This window comes from Triturus cristatus, chromosome 3_2, assembly GCF_964204655.1.
Source record: "Triturus cristatus chromosome 3_2, aTriCri1.1, whole genome shotgun sequence".
NCBI classification, from domain to species: domain Eukaryota; kingdom Metazoa; phylum Chordata; class Amphibia; order Caudata; family Salamandridae; genus Triturus; species Triturus cristatus.
In genome coordinates, this window is record NC_140584.1 from 490,421,961 (window position 1) to 490,444,756 (window position 22,796).

Consider the following 22,796-nt stretch of genomic DNA (forward strand, 5'->3'; position numbering starts at 1 on the left):
GGTGACGACTGGGAGGGGTCTGAGGACCCTCTGGCCCGGCAGGGCCAGTTATCTCAGGACTGGGCAGACGAACTGGGGGATGCCAGTGATCTTGACACCTCCCCTGACACTGGCTTCATCTCTCCTCCGACCGAGGCTTCGGAGGAAGGTGCTACATTTTCTGTGGTGCTGCGCAAGGCGGCCGAAGCCCTTGGGCTGTAGCTGCCTGCGGTGGCCGTGAGGACTAATCTCCTCACTGAAGTGCTTCAACTGTCAGCAAGCTCTTCGGAGCCTCTGCTGCTGTTCAATGAAGCACTGAGTGAGGTACTGAAGGGCACCTGGTCCAAGCCCTCCACAGTTCCTCCTGTGGATTGGAACGTGTCCCGGCGCCACCGCCCTGCACCGGGCGACCCCAGTTTTCTGTTGTTGCACCCCACGCCCGAGAGCCTGGTTATCCAGGCCTCTACCTCCCAGACCTCCTTCCCGTCCGCTCCCCTGGATCGGGAATCCAAAAGGTTGGAACAGTTTGGGAAGAAACTGTTCTCCTCCCTTAGTTTGGGGTTGCGGTCTATCAACACCGTGTGCCTTTTGGACTGTTACTCCCACTCCTTGTGGGATACGGTGGAGGACGTGCTGCCCCAGTGTCCGGAGGAGGCCCGGACACGGCTCGCCCAGGCTCTTGCCGATGGGTGGGATGTGGCACGTCATGCAATCTGATGTGGACTGGACACAACGAGTCGCTAGGCAGGGCAATGGCGACCATGGTGGCGATTCGTCGCCACGCCTGGCTGAGGTCCACGATTTTTTCGTGGGATGTCCAGAGCACCCTCATGGACATGCCCTTCGATGGCAGTCGCCTTTTTGGCGACAAAGCGGATAGTGCGCTGGAGCGCTTTAAGGACTCCAGGGCTGCGGCCAAGTCCTTGGGCCTCTCGGCCCAGCACCCGCTTCCACTTTTCGTCCCTTTCGTGGCCAAGGAAGGGGCGCCCCCTCACGTCCGTCTAGCCACAGGCCGCAGAACCAACTTCGTCGCGGACGTGGATTCCGCCGAGGCGGAGCAGGGGGACAACGAGCCGGTCCGTCCACATCCACCCCAGCAGCATCCGCCTCAAAGCCCTCCTAGTCCGAGCTTTCAGGCCCATTCCACGCCAGTGGGAGGCAGAGTTCGCCATCACCTGCTCCACTGGCGTACCATCACATCGGATAGGTGGGTGCTGCAAAGCGTCTGAAGGGGCTACCCCCTCCCCTTCGAGGTGACCCCTCCAGCCATGCCAACGCAGTGCCACAGGATTTCGGGGGATCACTTGCAACTTCTGCAGGAGGAAGTTACGTCCGTCTTGGCCAAAGGGGCCATCAAGCGCGTTCCTGGTCCAGAAGTAGGTCGTGGTTGTTATTCCCACTACTTTCTGGTTCCCAAGAAGGGCAAAGGGGGCCTACGCCCTATCTTGGACCTCAGGAGCGTCAACGCCTTCCTCTGGAAGGAGAAGTTCAAGATGCTCACCTTAGCTCAGGTTCTGGCTGCCCTAGACCCTGGAGACTGGATAGTAGCATTGGACTTGCAGGACACTTATTTCCACATCCCCCGTCTTGCCGGCACACCGGCGTTACCTGCGGTTCACGGTGGGTCAAGAGCATTTTCAGTTTACCGTGCTCCCCTTCGGCCTCACCAGTGCCCCTCGGGTGTTCACGAAAGTGATGGCGGTAGTCACAGCTCATCTGCGCAGATTAGGGGTTCCAGTCTTCCCCTATCTCGACGACTGGTTGTTGAAGGCGGGCTCGCCCCAGGCAGGCGTCTCCCACCTCCAGACTACGGCCGACCTCTTGCATTTGCTGGGGTTCTCCATCAATGTGCCGAAGTCGCATCTGAGTCCCTCCCAGAAGCTCCTCTTCATCGGAGTGGTTCTGGACTCGGCGCAGTTCCGGGCCTATCCTCCGGAACAGCGGGTCCGGGATATTCAGGCTCTGATTCCCATCTTTCGGCCTCTATCCCTGGTGTCGGTCAGGTTGGTGCTGCGGCTTCTGGGTTTGATGGCCTCCTGCATCCTGTTGGTGCATCACGCCAGATGGCGGATGCAGGCTCTGCAGTGGGACCTGAAGTTTCAGTTGGCCCAGCATCGGGGCAACCTGTCCGACCATGTCTTGATCTCGGAGGGCACTGCAAGACAGTTGCAGTCGTGGATCACAGACCACGATTGGGTCAGTGGCAGATCCCTCTACCTACCCCAACCGGAGCATGTAGTAGTGACGGATGCGTCCCTCCTGTGATGGGGGGCCACATGGGAGAGGCGGAGATCAGAGGCCTCTGGTCTCTGGCGGAGTCTTAGCTCCATATCAACCTTCTGGAGCTGAGGACGATCCGACTTGCACTGAAGGCATTCCTTCCCTCTGTCCGGGGAAGTGTAGTGCAGGTGTTCACGTACAACACCACCGCCATGTGGTACTGCAACAAACAGGGCGGGGTGGGGTCGTGGACCCTTTGTCAGGAGGCTCTGCGCCTCTGGACATGGCTGGAACATCAGGGCATCACCCTGGTGGTTCAACATCTGGCGGGCTCTCTGAACGCCAGAGCAGACAAACTCATCCACCGGTGCATGATGGATCACGAATGGCGTCTGAACTCGGACGTGGCGCAAGTCATCTTTCGGCAGTGGGGAGATCCTTGGTTAGATCTATTCGCCACCGAAGAGAACGCGCAATGTCAGCAGTTCTGCGCGTTGGAGTTTCCAAGGCGGCACTCGCTCGGAGATGCTTTTCGTCACAAGTGGAGTTGCGGTCTGTTGTACACCTTTTCGCCTATACCACTTCTGCCCAGAGTGCTGAAGAAGATCAGGCGCGACCGGGCCCAAGTCATCCTGGTGGCTCCGGATTGGGCACGAAGATACTGGTATCCCGAGCTACTCAGTCTTGTAGGAAGGTGAATATCTGACTATGGTTACCCCCAAACTTTTTGCCTAGTGTCTAGCTGGTTTTTCGACTTAGTTGGCCTGAGATCCTGCCATTCAGGGTCTCAGGCTGTCTGCTCTCTTTAAAATGGACTCCATGTACCCTAGGTACATACCCAATTGGTAAGGATCACCTTATTGGACCCTGTACAGTGTACCCTAGGTACCCAGGGCATAGGTGTACCCTAGGCCTCCCAGGGGCTGCAGCATGTATTATGCCACCCCTGGTCTGGCCTTCCAATCAGACACAACTGGCTGATAACTCAGCTGGGGCAAGGTCGTGTAATCACCCCTTGCTTAGATATAGTATACCTATATCTACCCTTAAAATAGACACATGTGTACCTATCAGCCACTCCTATGGCAGGCCTTAACAATCCTGGAGGCAGAGTGCTTGGTAACATGTGAGATGGTGCTCTAGCATGAGCTGAGCCTGTCTGCAGCTTTCGGAAACATGTCCTTATAGCTGTTCTATGATATAGCCTACCATATACTCTTAAAGTGCCTTATAATCTTAAACGGTTATGGTAACTATGGTTTGGCTTTATCAAAACATGTCGTGTAAGGTGTCTAACACTTTGGAATAATACCCCCATACCATTTCTGGTGATGAGGATATTATTCCTCCCTTCTAGAGGGAGAGACATGTTAAAATCCTACTTTGCTGTTTAACTCTCACCAAAGCCTCAGCATCACAAAATGGATGCTGCTGCCACAGACACTGACCTCCTGCAGCTGGGAGCCCTCCCAGCCAGGGAGGCCTGGACAATAGGTTCCCCAGACAGACTTTAGTGTATTGGGGCAGGGAGGGCTGAAAGGAATGAGACATGCCTGGGGCACACAAGGTGCTCCATGCATAGTCCAGTTCAAACCAGTGCTGGGGCACTCCAGCCCCAGCTCTGGCGCGAAACTGGACAAAGGAAAGGGGGTGTAGCCACTCCCCTTCCTGGTCCCACCCATAGGAGGGACCTTGCTGGTAGCCCAGCCCACTAGCCCAGTATATCAGTAGCTAGCTGAGCCCTGCTAAATTAGATTAACCTGAATCTGCAACTTGAACAGAAACTCTGGACATTCGACCTCAGGAAGAAGACTGAAGAAATCTCCCTTGTGGCCAAGGAGTGACCACCCTGGGCAACCAGGCACCATCCATCGACCGTTGCTTGCTTTGCGACTGATCCTACGAGGGATGACTGCAGAGACTGACCAGCGCCGAGACTTCCAGAGACCTCTGACCCAGATCCACATCTCCAGCGAAGCTGAGACCCGTGGAGGCGACGAGGGACGTGGGACCGGCGACTTGGGAAAAGTGGCTAGTAACTGACTAGCGCGACTTCCGAGGCTCCCTCGAGGCTGTGCTTGGGGAATTGAGAAGCCCCACTCCTGAGCACCATCTGCAAAGAAGACCAGCTCTCCATACTTCACGTGTTCTGCGTGGGGCCCTTCTGCACCTGTGTTGCTCGACGCGTTGTCCGGTTGCTGACCCGTTCGTGGCTAGTAGCCTCTGCGACGACGAACCTTTACTTTCATCTTGCTGGTCCGGCTCCTCCAGACTGGCACCCACTCCTCTGTGAAAGAGAAGCACCCCAGACCTTCCTGGTCTGCACCAGAAGCAAGTCCTCCATCCTGCGTGGGTTCCGCTTGCCAAGGCGTGTTGGATCCCGACTCGACTTCGATGCCGCCGACAGCAAGAGCCTTCGTGGGACAGCTCACCTCCTGGTCCTGGTCGTCCTCGACGTCTCCTGGTACCCGTGGCTGCTGCGACAAGCTTCACCTCTTCACCTGCATCTTCACGACATCGCCTGGTTCCTTCCTGGTTCCTTCCCGGCTCCTGGCTGGTGACCTAGACTCTGTCCCTTCTGCTTGCAGGTTCCTTCCTTCTTGATCCCCACCTTGGGATCCACCGGACACTCTTCACTGACTGCCTGTCAGCAACTTTCCTTCAGGCATCCATAGAAGTCAACGACGAAACCCGACGCAAGTTCACACCTATGAACCCGCAGCCCGTGGGCTAGGTAACTTGAGTACTTCGGTGCTTACAAGGGTATTGACTATCCTAGGGTCTAGTTTCCGAGTCTCGACTTTCTAGCTATACCAGAAGTGTCCTAAAACTGTTAAATTCTAACTGCTAGTAATTCTATCGACTTTTACGCATTACGCGTGAGTGTTTCCACTCTGCACCTGAATCCCGTGGGCCTCCCACTTCCTAACCTTTGGTAGTGTAGTGTAGCCCCAGCGATTCCCTAGGCCTAGGCCTATCCTGTGTTCGTGACAGTGGTCCTTATACCACTTACTTAGTATATGGGTTGCGTGGCCCCTAGGGCCTAACTGTATTGCTTACCTGTGTGACTTAATGTATGCTTAAATAAGACTGTGTTGTACTTACCTCAAATCTCATAAAGAGTGCTGAGGGTTTGACTAGAATAAATACATTCTATTTTTATATATATCTGTTGTGGTGTCCTTTCATTTGGTATTCAAGGGGTTACATATGGTATAACAGCTGGCTTCACATGCCATTCAGAGTTTAGCCTAAGACTGCTCTTGTCCATGCTACCACTAGGATAGCTGGTCTATAAGGTTGACTTTACAACCAATGACCATAAGGGTTGTTTGGACTGATACAAGGTGTACACTAGAATTAGTGACATCATATATCAGGCCAACTTCTCACAAGTCTATCGATCGATCCCCCGATCCGCCTGCCTCTTCAGGAGGACCTTCTGTCGCAGCAGCAGGGGACGGTCCTCCACCCGAACCTGTCCAGTCTCCACCTCTATGCGCGGAGATTGAGCGGCGACAATTGATGCCATTTGACTTGCCTCCTGAAGTCTGTAATGTTATTACCCTTGACCCTGTCACCAGGCAGGTCGCCCCCATAGCCACCGCGTGGTCCTCCCCGTGCAGTGCGCTGTGCTACGCTCGACCGCTGTTGCTGACTTTGCCCCTATGGTAACCTTGCGGTGTTGATCGTTTTTATTTTTTGCATTTCTTCCCTTTTTTCATTTTGTATCTGGTGTCCCCTTCTCACTGTAATTGTCTCCCTGTTTTGCCTGCTGTACCCGCGTTTGTGTCCACCTCGCTCCCCCTTTTGCCCTCTGTGCCCCCCCTCACCCTCCGCTTCCCGCCGCTGCTCCCTGCGGCCCGCCCCCCCGCTGTTCCCATTCGCCACCCCGCTCCCGCCTCCCAGCTGCTCCTCCCTCCCTCAGCTCCTCATATGGAGGCCGCCCGGCGAACGCGCAGCGGACGCGCCGATTGTGCACCGAAGGCGCGCCAAAGGCAAGCCCGTCTGCGCCCGTCCGCGCCTGGACCATGTCCAGCGCCAGACCCCCAGGCCCCCGCAGATGCCAGCCCACCTGCCGGACCTACGATGCCTCCACCCTCATCGCACTCAACACCGGCCGGATGCCCGGCTGCTACCGAGCCACCCCAAGACGCACCCACGGACCCTTCAGCTGCCAATCCTGCAAGTTCTCCTGCATCCGGACCTGTACCGCACCCGCCAAGCCGAGCACCAGCAGCAACCACCTGAAGTGCATCCTGCTCAACACCCGCTCCGTCCACAGACACGCCGTGGAACTCTGGAACCTGCTCGACACCACATCTCCAGACATCGCCTTCCTCATGGAAACATGGATGAACGCCTCCTCAGCACCCGACATCGCCATCGCCATCCCGGACGGATACAAGATCACCCGGAGGGACCGCGTCAATCAAACAGGAGGAGGCATCGCCATCGTCCACAAGAACACCATCCGCATCACGACCAACTCCGATGACACCCTCACAGCCGCCGAACATCTTCACTTCCAGATACACACCGACCCCAAGACCAGACTCAGAGGCACCCTCATCTACAGACCCCCAGGACCCCGCACTCAATTCAGCGAAGACATCACAGACTTCATCAGCCCACACGCCCTCCCCTCCGCTGACTACATCCTCCTAGGGGACCTCAACTTCCACCTGGAGAACAACAACGACAACAACACCACAACCCTGCTGGACAACCTCGCCAACCTCGGACTCAAGCAACTGGTGAACACCCCCACCCACTACGCTGGACACACGCTTGACCCAGTCTTCTCCTCCAGCAAGTACATCTCCTTCAGCCACTCCACCGGACTCCACTGGACAGACCACAGCTGCATCCACTTCAGCTTCAGAAGAACCACGACTCACCACCACCCGCAACAGGTTCCCCGCAGGAGCTGGAACAAGATCACCACCGACCAGCTCACCACATCACTGAGCCAGAACCCTCCCGCCAGCTCAACGGACCCCAACCAAGCACCCAAAAACCTCACACAGTGGATCACCAACTGCGCTGACGACCTCGCACCTCTGAAAAACCATCCCAGCAGGCCCGGCAGCAAGAAAGCCTCCTGGTTCATCGACGACCTCAAGAACTCCAAGAAGAACTGCCGTACCTTCGAGAGAGCCTGGAGAAAAAACCCGACTACAGACAACATGACCGCCCTCAAGCAGGCCTCCCACAAACACCACCATCTGATCCACACCACCAAGAGGACAGCATTCAAGGAACGACTAGACAACAACGCACACAACAGCAAGGAACTCTTCAGCATTGTCAAAGAGCTCTCCAACCCCAGCGCCGGAAACAACGACATCACTCCCTCACAAGACCTCTGCGACTCACTCGCCTCGTTCTTTCACCGCAAGATCGCCGAGATACACAACAGCTTCGGCGCACAGACCACGCACCCAACCACCGAACCGACGCCCCCCACCACCACCCTCCGCGCCTGGACCCCGGTCAGCACCGAAGACACCATCCACACGATGAACACCATCCAATCCGGATCACCAACCGACCCATGCCCCCACCACGTCTTCAACAAGGCCAACTCCGTCATCGCACCCCAGCTCCGGGACATCATCAACTGCTCCTTCAACACCGCCACCTTCCCGTAGAGCTGGAAGCATGCCGAACTCAGCGCCCTCCTGAAGAAACCATCAGCAGACCCCACCGACCTCAAGAACTACCGCCCCATTTCGCTCCTCCCTTTTCCTGCCAAAGTCATCGAGAAGACAGTCAACAGACAGCTTGCCGCCTTCCTTGAGACGAACGGATCCCTCGACCACTCGCAGTCCGGCTTCCGAGCCAACCACAGCACCGAGACCGCCCTCATCCGCCCCTCTTTCTGAGGTTCTCCTCTTTCTTCTTTCCCTGGCCCAGCAGGGCTCTGCTCTGGGTACCCTTAAGGGATATCTTTCAGCTATTTCTGCTTTCTTACGGCTTCCTGATCAGCCTTCTCTTTTCAAATCCCCTGTTGTTTCTCGATTCTTTAAGGGCATTACTCACATGTTTCCTCCTGTCCCTTTCGTAATGCCTCAGTGGGATTTGAATCTAGTATTGACCTATCTGATGTGCGCTCCCTTTGAGCCACTTCATAATTGTCCCCTTCGTCTTCTGACTCTTAAGACTGCTTTCCTGGTTGCCATCACCTCTGCTAGAAGGGTGAGTGAGCTCCAGGCTCTCTTCTAAGCCTCCTTTCCTTTCCGTTTATCCGGACAAAGTTGTTCTCAGGACTCATCCTTCCTTTCTCCCTAAGGTGGTAACTGCCTTTCACATTGGACAGTCTGTTACACTGCCCACCTTCTTTCCGCCTCCGCATCCCTCGAAAGAGGAGGAGAGGCTCCACCGTCTGGACCCAAAACGGGCGCTGTCCTTCTATCTGGACAGTACCAAACAGTTCTGGGTGGATGACCAACTCTTTGTAGGCTACGTGGGCGCTAAGAAGGGGCGGGCGGTGCACAAGCGAACCATCTCTCGGTGGGTCGTTTTGTGTATCAAGGCCTGTTATTCCTTAGCTAAAAAGGAACCTCCTGTAGGGCTGAGGGCCCATTCCACTCGGGCCACAGCCGCAACCACTGCTCTGGGCCGGGGAGTCCCCTTGCAGGACATTTGTCAGGCATCAACGTGGGCCTCGCTGCACACGGTTGCCAAACACTATTGCCTGGACAGCCAAGTCCGGAGAGACGGCTTCTTTGGCCGTTCTGTTCTCCAGGACTTTCTGGTGTGATCTTGGTTCGCAGACCCACCACCGGGGTTGGTATTGCTGGGGTATCTATTCTAAGGTGAGGAATCTAACTAACGTGTTTCTTTCAGATGAACAAGTTACTTACCTTCGGTAACGATATATCTGTAATAAACATTAGTTAGTTAGATTCCTCACCGCCACACCCATCCTCCCCGTTCTGCGAACCGATATTTAGGGTTGAGGTCATCCCTTTCAGGGCCCTAGAAATTTTGGCACCAGTGCCGGTCTCTTGCATGGCTCCGCGTTCCTGGCGCGGAAAGACATGTACAAGAACTGACGTCAGCGTGCGAGGGCGGCGTCTAAGTACTCCGACGTCCTCCCGGCAATCACAACGCCGACGACGGACGCGGAGCCGCAGACGACGCCTAGCGACGCGCAAGGGTATTGCTGACGAAAAATCTTTCCGGATCCAGCCTGACGCCTGGGGATATTCTAAGGTGAGGTATCCAACTAACTAATGTTTCTTACAGATATATCGTTACCGAAGGTAAGTAACTTGTTCGTCAAACACAAGAAGAAAGAAAGTGGAAGAGGAAGAAGGGTGACAGAAATCATGGCATTATTACACATGAATGCCACTTGATAATCATAAACTACAAACGGGTAATAACCGGTACATTTCTTGACACAAGTGGAGAAGAAGAATACAGAGTAAGCCAATGAAATAAAAATCATTTTATTCACATTATTAAGGAGGTATATTCATGTGGGCGTGGCTTGCCAGCCAACATGGTGGACGCGGACCCGTGAGGCCAGCGCTATTGATCCCCTAATCCTGATAATTTCTCCTAACCGCGCCAACAAACACGCACCTACCAGTGGAGGTGCCGGTGTCGGAAGTCCTCCTGCGCCAAACGGGCTGAATGTCGCGTCTCCTGGTCAGCTGGTCCCTTGGGGAAGACGGTTGTGCCTGTGCGCTCCTGCTGGCTGCCTGCTCGCGCGCGGCGTCCTTTCATCACAAAATGGACGCCCGCGCTTCGTTGTAGTAACCGGCAGTGGAGGCGGACTTTAGCCCTGAGGTGCAGCGGGCCAGCTGTTGGAGGTACCCTGGTGTGGCTTGATCCGTGTTGTGTTGCCCGCCTGCGACACGTTCCGACGAGGAGGGTGAACTGTGCCCCAGCAGCAGATGCAGCGGTGAGACTCCAGGCTGAATCCGACGGGGGAGGCGAGCGGGATCGGCTCCTGTGCTGCCCCGGGCGCCGCTGAGAGGCGGGGGAGCTGTGCCCGAAGGAGCATTGGGCGGTGTCGGTGCGGACTGGTGGAGCCCTGCTTGTCTGCTGACCCACATGTGGAACCCTGTTGTGGAAGATGGCCGCCAGAGCTTGACTGTTGCGACTGGCGTCAGTGGTGTGAAGGATAGTCCTGGGCAGCCCCGAATAAGTGGTGGGGTGGGATCGCTCCCGTCGGCGGCGTGCATCGGGCCGCGTGGGAGACCCAGCCCCCCGCTTCAGCACTGGTGGAGTGACTGGGGGAGTGTCGAACCCCTGCAATGTCCCGGGTGCTCACGGGCAGCGGAGACTCTAAGCCCGGCGGGTCCCTGCCTGCCTTAGTGGACCCCGGTGAGGTGATGCGACCCCTGCTGCGAGTGGCAGACGACTAGAGTGGAAGCTCCCTGATCTGGGGTGTGCGGAGCTGTCGAACTCTGGCGCTGCCGCTGAAGGAGCCCCAAGAAGCGTTGACGGAGCCATCCCCGGCGGGCCACACATGTCGTGAGGGTGCAACCCTGGTGTGGGGGAGTTGCGGGAGCCGAACGCACTCTGTCACCCCCGGAGTGGCTGCGGAGGCAGTAGGACACCCCACACTGGCCTGTGGCATCAGCGAAGGCGGCCTGCGGTGGGGGCAGAGGCAAGCCGTTCCCGCTGGGTGCTGCCAGGGGTTTTTTCCTGGGACTGCCCCGGTGTGTTCTGGTACCAGTCATCTTCGTGGGTGACCCCTGCCTCGGCGTGGGACTGGCCGAGTGGCACTCTGACACTGAGCCCGTGAAGTACATGTGGGTGCGGGGGGCGGCCCCTGTGGTCCATCTTCAGAGAAGATAGGAGCCGGCTTAGGGGTGAGCCATCGTCTAAAAGTACCTGCTGGCCTGCACACCGAGGGCCCAATCATTAGTCCTGGGGACCCGCACATTGACTGCGCTGACCTGTTGACCGCGCGCCCCGGCCTGGAGGTCGTCGCGCTCGGCTGTCCTGGTCTCGCCGGATGGCTGCGGCCGGAGCCCACCCCGGGCCCTCGTGGGGCATTGTCCGCCCGCTGTCCGCGGCCTGCAGGACGCGCCCGCTACACTTTGTCTCGTCAGACCATCATCTCGTGCATTCGCAGCGGGAGCGGCCCGCTCTGTCGGTCCCCCCTCACCGCCCTACTGCTCCGGCCGGTGTCCAGCTGCGAATGCCCACGGCACAACAGCTCGTGATGGGTCAGATGAGAACCAAAATGCAGCAGGGACCGCTGCGTGGGAACACGTCGGACCCTATAGCCCTGAATGCTGGTGGAGTAACGGAACCCACGTCAACAGCCCTGGCAGCGAAAATGGACTCTGTCCTAGCAGCAGTGGAAAAGTTGGGTGCAGCGTTAGAACACACTAGAACCTCCCTGGAAACCCAGATCAACAAGGTCACCTCGGACTTCACCCTCCTCCACACTAATCATCATAGGTTGGTCGACAAATTTACCGGGCAAGGTCAAGCAATCCAGGAACTTCAACCAATCACGCAAAGCCATGCCGCTGCACTGCAAGACCTAATGGATAGGGTCAATGATCTGGAAGACAAGGCTGACGACACGTCGCAATAACGTTCGCGCGGTTGGCTTGCCGGAGGGCGAGGAGGGCGGACACCCGGAGCAGTTCACGGAACGGTGGCTTTGGGATATTATGCCTCCAGGTCTACTGTCACAACAGTTTGTGGTTGAGAGAGCTCATCGCATCCCGGCACAGAAACCTCAGCTGGGGGCCAGGCCACGTCCATTCCTCTTTAAGCTCCTCAATTATAGAGATCGTGATGTGGTCCTCCGTGAAGTACGCAAGTTGGCCGATCTCAAAATAGGTGGCAATTCAGTTATGTTCTTTCCTGATTACACCGCCCGGGTGCAAAAACGCAATTACACAGCGGTGAAGAGACAACTCCGTGCCCTAGAGCTACCATATTCACTGCTGTTTCCAGCCCGCCTACGTGTGGTGGCTAAGGGGAAGATCCGCTTCTTCGACTCCCCAGAGGAGGCATGGGACTGGCTTGAGGAGTCGGGTCTGTGGTCTGGAGCGAGGCCTGCGAATCCAGACGGTGATGCTGCACCGGGTAGGCAGACCCGGCGGCGGCATCGACGCGGGCCCATGAGGAACATCCAGCCTGGGTCCAATGCCCCGAATCCAGAAAGCATGCGCAGGGAGAGACTGGAAGCTCTTGAGCCGGTCACCACCCTCGGCTCCCCATACGCCCAGTATCGTTTCGACCACCGGACGCAGCCTACCCTGGTCCCGAGCGGCTCCTCTTCACCATCCACCACGGTCTCGGAGGATCTCGCACTCCCGGTTGTGACTCCGCAAACTGCAGACGAAATCATCTGAGCGGAACTTCTTGTGTTGGTGACCATGCTGGATGGCGCATATACGCAACTTACTGGCAGTTTATTCTGTACCTTACCAATGGTTGGGAGCGGGGGGCCTGTTGTATTAATGCTACAGCTTGGCCTAGCGGGTGTCAGGGAGATGATGTCCGGCCAGTCGTCAGGTGGGTCACGTACGCTGTTACACGGGGGGTGGGGGGGTTTGGATGCGTGGGGCGGCACGCTCCCCTGGCTTGCCAGTCTGCCTAACAGCCCGTTGGTCTAATATGGTGACACTGGGGTCCACATTGTCGGCGCACATCACATGCAGGAACAGGGGGGGATGGCCATAATGCAGCATAGCTGGCGCGAGCACCCTCACAGGCATTCCATTGACTTAGTCTACATCACCTCATAGTCATAGAAGTTTTGACGGACACCCCGCAATGTCTGCCCTTGATGTTACGGGGTTTTTTGGTTCGTTAGTTGGGGTTTTTCTTTCTGTTGCAGCACACCGACATGACCCCCCCCCCCCTGTCCCCGTTACTCGTGCGCCCTAGGTCACCCTGGCCCCGACACCCCCACTGCGCTGGCTTGCTTGAGATAGCGCGCACTGAGATAATTACGTGGAACATCCGCGGCATGTACACGCCCACGCATCGCTACTCCATCTACGCGTACCTTCATAGGCACACCGCTGCTATCGCCCTCCTGCAGGAAACGCACATGACACAGCTGGAACGTGACAGGTTACGCAAGCGCTGGAGAGGCCAGATATTCGGCACCACATACACGGCGCATGCGCGGGGCACACTGATCTGGGTGCGGGCGGGTACCCCGGTCATCTGTACCAGCACAGAGATAGACTCTGTAGGCAGGTACACTTTGGCTCGCGGCACTCTGAATGGCAAACAAATACTGTTGGGCTCCATTTATGCTCCAAACACTGACCGGCCCTCATTCCTGGCACAACTGTCCACGGTGTTGGCCACTCATGCTGGAGTCCCATAGCTGTTGGGCGGTGATTTAAATTCGGTGTTGGATACACGCCTAGATAGGTCCTTCCCATCTCTCCGCACCACACCGGCTATTTCAAATGCGCAGGCTCTCGTGGGTTGGCTTTCGCACTGGGCGCTACTAGACATGTGGTGCAACCTACATCCGGATGCCCGTATCTACTCCTACTATTCCGCAGTCCACGACCTCCATGTGCGTTTAGACAGGGTGGTGGGCTCCCATGCACTGATCCCGCTGGTTGAAAATGCTGAATATTTGGGGCGGATGCATTCTGACCACAATCCCCTACAACTGCGGCTGAATTGGGATCCCGGACGTACCCTGTCCCCACTTGGCGTCTCCAGCCGGCCGCGCTAGAGCAACCGGTCTTTAGGGCTTCCTTGGGGTCGGCTATACTGGAGTATTTTGAACTAAACAATGGGTCGGCAAGTAGCGCACTGGTGGAGTGGGACGCCCACAAAACGGCCATACGGGTCACTGCCTTGGTGCAACGTGGAACATACGTAAAAATCTGGCATTGTTGCTCACCCGCATCGAATCGCAACTACTCAAATATGAGCGGGATGGAGTCGGAGGGGGCTGCCACTCCGCTCACCTGGCCCGTCTCCGGGCGCAGCATGCGCTGCCACAGTTATGCGGCCCACACGACGCGTACTCATGCTAAGGCTGACAGGGCGGGTCGCTTACTGGCTTGGTTGCTTAAGCAGGAAAATGCTCACGCCCCGATTGGGGCCATACGCACGCCCGAGGGGTCACTCGTATACATGCAGCGCGAGATACATCCGGTGTTGTCCGACCACTATGCGCAACTGTACCGCTCTGCGGGACATTGTTCCGGGCCCGGGCTGGACATATTCCTGGACGCTGCCCGCCTGCCCAAGGCTCCCAGGGAATACCTAGAATCGCTTGACGGCCCCCTTATCCCGGAGGAAATCGGAGAGGCAATCGGATCCATGGCCACTGGGAGGACGCGGGGCCGGATGGCCTCCCTGCTGAATATTATAAGGCCTAGCGAGAGTCCCTAGTGCCTAAATTGCACGCCCTTTACTCCGCAGCTCTCGAGGAACGCGTCTTACCCCCTCGATGCGTGAGGCCTACCTGGTGTCCCTGCTCAAGCCACACAGGGATCCCGTGAGTCTGGGGTCATACCGGCCCCTGGCACTGCTTAACGTGGACTATAAAATACTTGCTAAGGTACTGGCGGAGCGCCTGGCGCCGGTAGTGCCTAAACTGGTGCACAGTGATCAGAACGGTTTTGTGCCTAAGCGCAGTACCTCACTGAACCTGCGGCGGTTCTTTCGGGTGGCATCGGATGGTGTACAAAGGTGGCCCAGGGGGGGTGTCTCGTACTGGACCTCGAAAAAGCCTTTGATTGTCTAGAATGGGGATATCTTGCGGCGGTGCTGTCGCGCTACGAGTTGGGCTCGGGATTTCTACAGATGGTTGCGCTCTTGTATAGGACACCCACAGTGAGGGTGAAAACTGGGCCCTACATCTCTGCAGTGATCCCAATCTGTAGAGGTACCAGACAGGGGTGCCCGCTTACGCCACTCCTGTTCGCGCTAGCAATCGAGCCCCTAGTAGCGACATTGCGTGCGACATTCGGAGGAGGCATCCCCCTAGGGGACGCGACGCATCAGGTGTCGCTATACGCAGACGATCTCATGGTGTTCGTTAGAGACGTGGGTAACATCCCGGGCAATCTCGAGCGAGTGCTGCTCAACTTCGCCACTCTCTCAGGCCTGAGGGTGAATGCTACCAAGTCTTGCCTTTATGCGTTCAGCGGGGACACCCCAGATCCAGGCTATGTTCTGGATGGCGCACGTGTGCAGTGGAAAGCGGATACATTCCGATATTTGGGAATTCAGATATACTGTCAGCAGGCGGATCTCATTGAGGGCAACCTAGGTAGGGCAGTAGCAGCGATAAAATCCCAGATGCTTTTTTGGACCACACTACCACTCATGGTCACAGGCAGGATAGCCCTGTCCAAGATGGTGATCCTCCTTTGCCTCCTGTACTACTTTGCCAACCTGCCAATATATGTCCCGGCGGCCTTCTTTGTCCCACTCACGCAATCGCTCCGTGACTTTATCTCGGGTAGTGCGAGACATAGGATGGCTCTGCCCAAGCTGTACTTGCCCACTGACCAGGGAGGTCTGGCTGCGCCATGCTTCGAGCATTATTATTTGGCTGCGCAACTACAATGGATAGCCCGCTGGCTGGCAGGCAGAGGCCTTGACGACACTGCAACCACGGCGCCTCCCCTTTCTCCAGCTGACATTATCAAGCTATTCCACCCAGCAGCGAGGGCCCCAATGCCGACACCACTTCTCATGGTAGTGGCCTACAAATGCTACCGCCGCAGTCTCTACCTCACTAGAACCCAGGTGCCTTACGCCCCGGCTATACCACTGGAGGACTCCCCTAGCGGGCTGGGGGCGCTCACCGCTCCTGCACTGGCGGGATGGTATGACGTGGACATTCAGACCCTGGGTGACCTTTATAGGGACGGTACCCTCATGACGTTCGAGTCACTGGGCGACGAGGTGGGCCTGCCACCTGGGCAATTCCTCAGACATCGCTCCCTGATTGCGACGTTGACCGCTAGATGGGGGGACATGCAGGTGGAGCCCAGCCAATACCTCACCATGCAATATCTCCATGCTATGGGAAGGGGCAGACATCTGATTCAGTGGTTTGCGGCCTCCCCCTTCGCACGCATGCAGCGGTTGGTCTGGAAACGCTCCGCCGCAAATGGAAGGTGGACCTAACGAGGCCACTGGGGGACAAGGAATGGGGCGCGATGCTACAGAGCCCAATACGCATACCTCGAAACATGCGGTTCCGCCAAATACAGTTGTTTATACTCCATAGGGCATACCTCGCGCCCGAATTGATTAACAGATGCTTTCATCGTACTGACACGGTTTGCCCTCGCTGCGCGGAGCAGGGAGTCGGGATTGTACACATGCTGTGGAGTTGCTGTAAGGTGCGCCCATGCTGGGAGTCGATACATGGGGCGCTGCGGGCGTACATGGGCCGCTCCATAACACTTCGGTGGTCCGTTTACATACTGCATCTCTTCCGCAGAACGCCATCTACGAAGGTCACCTCCCGCTTTCTCGACCTGGGCTGGTGGTGGCTAAGCGGCTCCTCACCAAACGCTGGAAGGTGCTGGACCCACCGCATGTAAGGGCATGGTGGTACTCGTTCCAGGCGTGGGCCAAGGCGGAAGGAATAGCTCTCCTGAGAGAGGAAACATTGGGCCTCCGGAAGATTCCTATCACAACACAGTGGGAAGGTCTTTTGCAGGCCTTGACACAGCTTGAGGGAGACACTGCGGAGGAACATGCCAACCGGGGGGGTTGGACCTTATTGGAAATCGTTGAGTAGGCTAATGTGAATAGTTTGCCCGCCACGCAGTTGGCGCTGTGCTACCTGATGTTTGGAGTAGGCGGCGCTGGGCTGGCAATGTGGTGATGCCCGGCCGGAGGGAATCGGGGGTGAGAGGGCGGGCGTTGTTGGGGAAATGCGGTGGGATGTGAGGGGGGAACATCTGCATGTCGGACTTTGCTGCTGTTCTTGGTTTTATTGGGGACTTATGAAGTTCTTCCCTTTCATGTTCTGTTCTTACTATCTGTATAAATAAGTATCCTGAAGACACTGCGTAGACTCTATGCACCACACTAATGGACCCATACCACCAAAGCACATTAACGGGTACTGTATCGCAATTTGTATTGTCATTACATTGTTAAGGGCCCCTCTAAATGCTGGGTGGGGGGTTTTCCTGATTCACGGTACTGCTCATCTGATTTGTCTAATGCTATGTGGTGTGGGTGATGTTCATAGCTGACTATTGCCTGTTTGTAAACGGTAAACTCTGCAAATCAATAAAACAGATTTAAAAAATAACAAAATTAAAAAAAATTAAGGAGATAGATTCATCTCTTCCTGTCTAGATGCTCATAATGTGGTATAATGTGCTGGCGTCTCTGTGTTGTAAAAGCAGGCTCTGAGTAAATGTTCTATTTAATTTTGCAGATATTGATGAGTGCGCCCATGGACTTGACGACTGCCATCAGGATGCAATTTGTCAAAATACACCCAAGGCGTACAAGTGCACGTGCAGGCCTGGCTACCAAGGCAATGGGACAACGTGTGAAGGTGAGTGTGTTGTAGCGTTGTCACCCCAAATCTGACGTTTGTGGATTGAAATCATCAATTTGTACTGTATTTTAGATAGATAAAGAGAGAGAGAAATGTGGTACAAACACCTCTCCTTCAACGGTTCAGAGTAATTTCAAAACATTCATTCTGATATTTTGTAGGTAGGTGTCCCATTCCGGGTGCAAGGTGATACAGGTTCGAAGTGGAAACTGCAATTCCTCAGTACAGTAGAACTAAAACGTGCACTAATTTTTGCATCGATACTAATTCATTGGATGGGTAAATGACTGGCTGATAGGTAAAAAGAGTGCATGCATTTAGAATTGACAATATAATTTATTTACAGTTTGGTAAACTTATGATATATGACAGATGCATTGTGTATATTGTGTTCCACTTTCATGGCACATCTTGCGGCACCAAAGTGCTTTACCGTACTGGTACAACATGGGGTGTTTTAGATGCGAGAGTGTGTGTCTATTATGCTGCCTGTACGGGTGGTATTTCAATGTTGTGCGTGAGAACCGGAGGTGTGCTTTTATTGTGCATTTGTTACTGAGCCTTGACTTTGGTTGAAGGAGCGAGAGATAGGGCACATAAGTGTTAGATGAAATCTAGTCAAAAGATGGATAGAAACTGCGCGAGTGCCATGTGTCCTACGTAGCAATGTGTTGGTAGGGTGCACACATGGCAGAAACTGCTAAAATTATGTTGCGCCAAGCATGTAGCGGTGCATATAGATTGTTTTCTGATTTCCTTGATTCACTTGCCTCTCCATATTTTATCTACTTTCAACATTTCTAGTGCAGCGATGGAGGAATAGGGTTTAAGATGCATTCATGTTAAGTTGAGCTGCCTGGGCTATATGTTTAGCGCCAGGTATTTTCTTGGTCAGAATGAAAGGGTTGCATTCTCAAATACTTAACCTTGCACAATGTGCATAATTCGATGGTCTTTTACAGTTATCTGTCTGTATGATTCGTCTTATCACCTATGTGTGTGTGTGTCGCTGTGACATGCCACACTCGTTGACTTTAGTGCACCAAATGCTCTAGTAGAAATACTGCCCCTAATGTTTACACATCATATCATATGAACATAGCCCAAGATCAGTGTGTGTGTGTGTGTGTGTGTGTGTGTGTTTGAGTGACTGACAATGACAGTTCCACATGTGCACAGAGCGATCCTTGATAAACCTTATCAAGTGCAGGATAACCTATTAGTGGGCCACAATAGGTAAGAGGCACCACACTATGGTTCCACAATGATAGCCCAGAAAGGAAGAAGTTTATACACAAACGGCAGTGATGGTGCCTTCCAATCTATACATAGAAGACAATATAATTCACGTGTTCTAGTCTTGCTCGGAGTCTAGGTTAGCCATCTGGGTGTGTATATAATGTCCTGGTTTCATGTAGATGTTTAAATCTAGTTCTTCTCTAAGTTGTTTTATCCAATTATTTATTATTGATAAAGACGTTGTACTGGATGAGGAGGAGTACGTCTATGAAAGAATCAGGGCTAAAGATAGAGAACATGATCTTCAGATGGCCACAGGTGAAAGTGACACATTTATGCATCTGTGTAACTCTTGTGGCTACTAAACATAGTACCTGGAGCTCACAAAGTTTTTTGAGCATGGGTTTTTAAATTAAAATTGGCAGTTTCAGGAGTTTTTCACAACTTTACAGTTGTTTGGAGACTACAAAAAATCGCCAGGTGCCATCCAGTTTCAAACTTACAAAACAAAAAGGTTTTACTCTTAAAATGACAATGGCAAGTAAACGATGCTAGTTTCCAAAGTAAAATTATGCCTGGAGTGTAACATTAGGAAAGCAGAAAATTATTTCAGATGTAAGTAGGGCAATAATTGTGAAATACCCAAGACTTAGCATAAAAATAATTTCATACATGCCTATATAATAGCTGGGCTGCTGCAGCTTAATTCGTTTGAAAATATTTATCAGTACTTTGGAGTACTCAATGAGACTGCTGTTTTGCAAAATACAGTACAGGTAGGACATCAGTAACAAGCTCCAAGCCTACATTTTTGCTCGACTTCCTAACCCTCATAAACATCTCCATCATCAAAGTCTGGACTGGATTTAGTCTAGACATGAGGTCTTCAATTCCAGTGAGAACAGCACACCAGATCTGTTCACATTAAAGAGACAATGGGTTGACCAAACTGCAGAGTGTCACAGATGTTGGCAGCCTGAGCCAACACAGCTGTAAAACACTTGTAGCTGGAAAGGGTGGCTAGTATTTCCCATAATGTCACTTCCTAGTTTCCAATTTGTGGGATCTTCCATGTCTTGTAATTCTTCAGGAACAGGGGCTCTGGCCTATAACTTCATTCTCTGTTCAAGATGATGGGAGTAGTGGATGTCTATGGCTGCTACCCAATCTATGGTTGTTCTTGTACTCCCTGTGATGTTACTATTTGTTTCTTTACTATAAGAGTCTGCTGATTTCAGGGAAAGGGGAGCTGCTGTGCAGTAAATAGTATTTTTCATTAGTCTCTGCCCCTTGCTCTATATTTTTCTCCTATTTCCTGTCTTGAGGGCACCTGCTTGCCACGCATTGTTGCTCTGTGTAGACAGTGATGTGGCTACACAGTTCAGCATTTCAGCACCCGACACTTCCCTTCCCACCCCTCATTTCTATTACCTGGAAGAGTTTGTACTCTGAAGCAGCTGCATCAGTTATCACTTGCATTTTTAAGCTCCAGAAGAATAATTTTGGTCTTGAAAAACAATGGGAACCACAGATTGTTTTTTATAGTTACATTGATGGGATGTAGCCCATCCCCTGTAGGGCAGTCTGCTCCATATTGCCCACATCATTCGCCTCACGGTTGGGAAGATCCATCTTTTCTCATTGGAGGAGGAAGTGTAGACTTTAGATTCTATCGAGGCCTGTAAATAAACAAAATGAACTGCCTTCCAGATGTTGGCCAACATGACTATTGCTGTTCATTGGTTTTTAATCCCAGATGTAGATGATGTCATCTCCCTAGAGCTGAAAACTTTTCAATGCTGACAAGGCCTCAGCTATGGAGTAGACCAAGGGCACATTGCTCCAGGAGATGCTTCTTGTGAAACCAACCTTTCCTCCATGTTAGCACAAACTCATTGGATTCCGTTAGAAAGTGTGGTGGTCTCAGACTCAACAAATCATCACCCTTTTCATTTTTAAAGTGTGTGGCTCCAGCAAGTTTAGGCATGTTTGGCGTTTGTTTAGTTCACTTTATGTTTGTTATTTTTGGCAGAATTGGACATATAGTAATTCATGACCTAAGTTTGATTTTCTTTTAAGCTCAACAGAGAAATATATAAATGAGTAGTAAAAACATTGCAAGCATTACAAAGAATAGTGAAACTGAGCACTGCAACTACCAGAATTGCGCTGGAGTAAAGTGGTAAAGTCATGATACATTTTGCTAAAGTGTTTCCACACATTTGAAATATATCCAGATAGGTTTGATTTAAGCTAGACTGCAATTATTTACTTTATCTTCTATATAGTGTTACATGTTGCTACCCACAATAGGACATGATTTAAGAATAAAAAGGCTCTTGAGCACACAATTACTACTGAGGTGCACACCTGAATTGGCAGAATTCTATGTCCGCAAATTCCACTTACAGCAGCAAATCCTCCCGTATGATAAAGTGTACAGTATTAAATCTAGGGTTAAGGTTGAGAACAGTTGGTTTCTCGGGATAGATGGTCATTGGGAAGGAAGTACATTCTTACTGTTTAGTAGCTTTGTGTATATTTTCTAAACTGCCTAAGATGTTCGCATCCAATTTGTACACCTAATGTTTGTACGAAATAAAGTCTGGCGTAAATATGTTAATTGAGTAATAGATACATAGCATTACAGTATTTTTTGGGGAGATGCAGAGAAAGGGCTCCCTTCACCAAAGAAAAAATGCTGTGTGCATCTGGTCCTTGATTCTGTATTCAATAAGATTTTCTGATTTGAAATTGTTGCTTTCTTCACACAAGCGTTGGTTAACCAATTGAAACTGAGATCACCTGCGTTGTTTTGTTCATAAAGCACTCAAAAACTAAACTTATTGTTGCAACTAAGGCTAAGGGGTACAGCTGCATGAACAAATGGACCGTACTGCTCCTCCTAAGTAAATTATTTTATAACATACAACTTCTATTGGAATATAATGTTGTAATCAGGGCCTTAAGTGGAATGAAAAAAATGGGGGGTCTCTAAAGGGAGCGTGGGCGATGTAATTAAGGGTGTGGCTTAAAGCACCATAGATAAAAATGTGTGCGTAGCACAGCATGCCACCCCTCTGGTATTTTGCTGCTTCTATCATTGCATCCAGATATATAATACAACAAGTAGCATTACACCTACAACAAGCCAGGGCTATTGGCTTTGTCAATGGTTATTAGTTGCATAAGATAAATAGGCAACAACTATGGCTTTGTATAGAATATTGAACATGCTTCCATTCTGGAATGATGAGACTGAAAGAACTATAAGGAGTCTCTTTGAAGTTACATCAAAGGCATTGAATTGTGGTACTGCTGCAGAGTTAAGATTTTTTTTTTCACCCTGAGGGTGAGGGCAAAAGGTGGAGCCCGATAGAGACCCGTCTCAGCCCCTGCTTTTAAGGACTGCCAGTGCTGAGCACCGGCAGTATCCGGTGAAATGCTGCACATTACCTGACCTTTACTTTCTGTCTGGTAAGTGTTTAAGGTCTACTTTTTTGTTTTTTCTCACCGTGCTATTAGCAGCATTTTTTTAAAATTTTGAAGCAAAAGCTGCAGGAAGTCGCACCTTTATTTGTATGATGTGTTTTGAAGCGGAGGGGATCACTAGGATCTCCAACCTGGTTCTATTTAGCATGCATTCTGATGAACTTAGAGTATCAACGAGAAAGCAACATCATTCCATACAGGGAACTGTAAATAGGGCTGTTTTGTGTAACCCCAAATCTACTGTCTGATTGCTTCGTTTTCATAGGAGAAGACAAGATGCAGATTACTTCTTGTTCCTCTCTAAATTCCAAATGATGGAACAGTGTTCTGCTTACAGATTTCATTTGTTCAAGCACAA

At 52.7% G+C, this 22,796-nt stretch overlaps 1 protein-coding gene across 9 annotated transcripts in view; it reads left to right on the forward strand.

The window, feature by feature from the left end:
* The window catches only part of SCUBE2 (signal peptide, CUB domain and EGF like domain containing 2), a 486,721-nt gene that overhangs the window by 32,918 nt on the left and 431,007 nt on the right, over nt 1-22,796 (forward strand). For all 9 annotated transcript variants that reach the window (XM_085648142.1, XM_085648144.1, XM_085648145.1 and 6 more), the window contains exon 2: nt 17,582-17,704. In XM_085648142.1, coding sequence (XP_085504268.1) covers nt 17,582-17,704 — 123 coding nt within the window. The remainder of the gene's footprint in view (nt 1-17,581; nt 17,705-22,796) is intronic.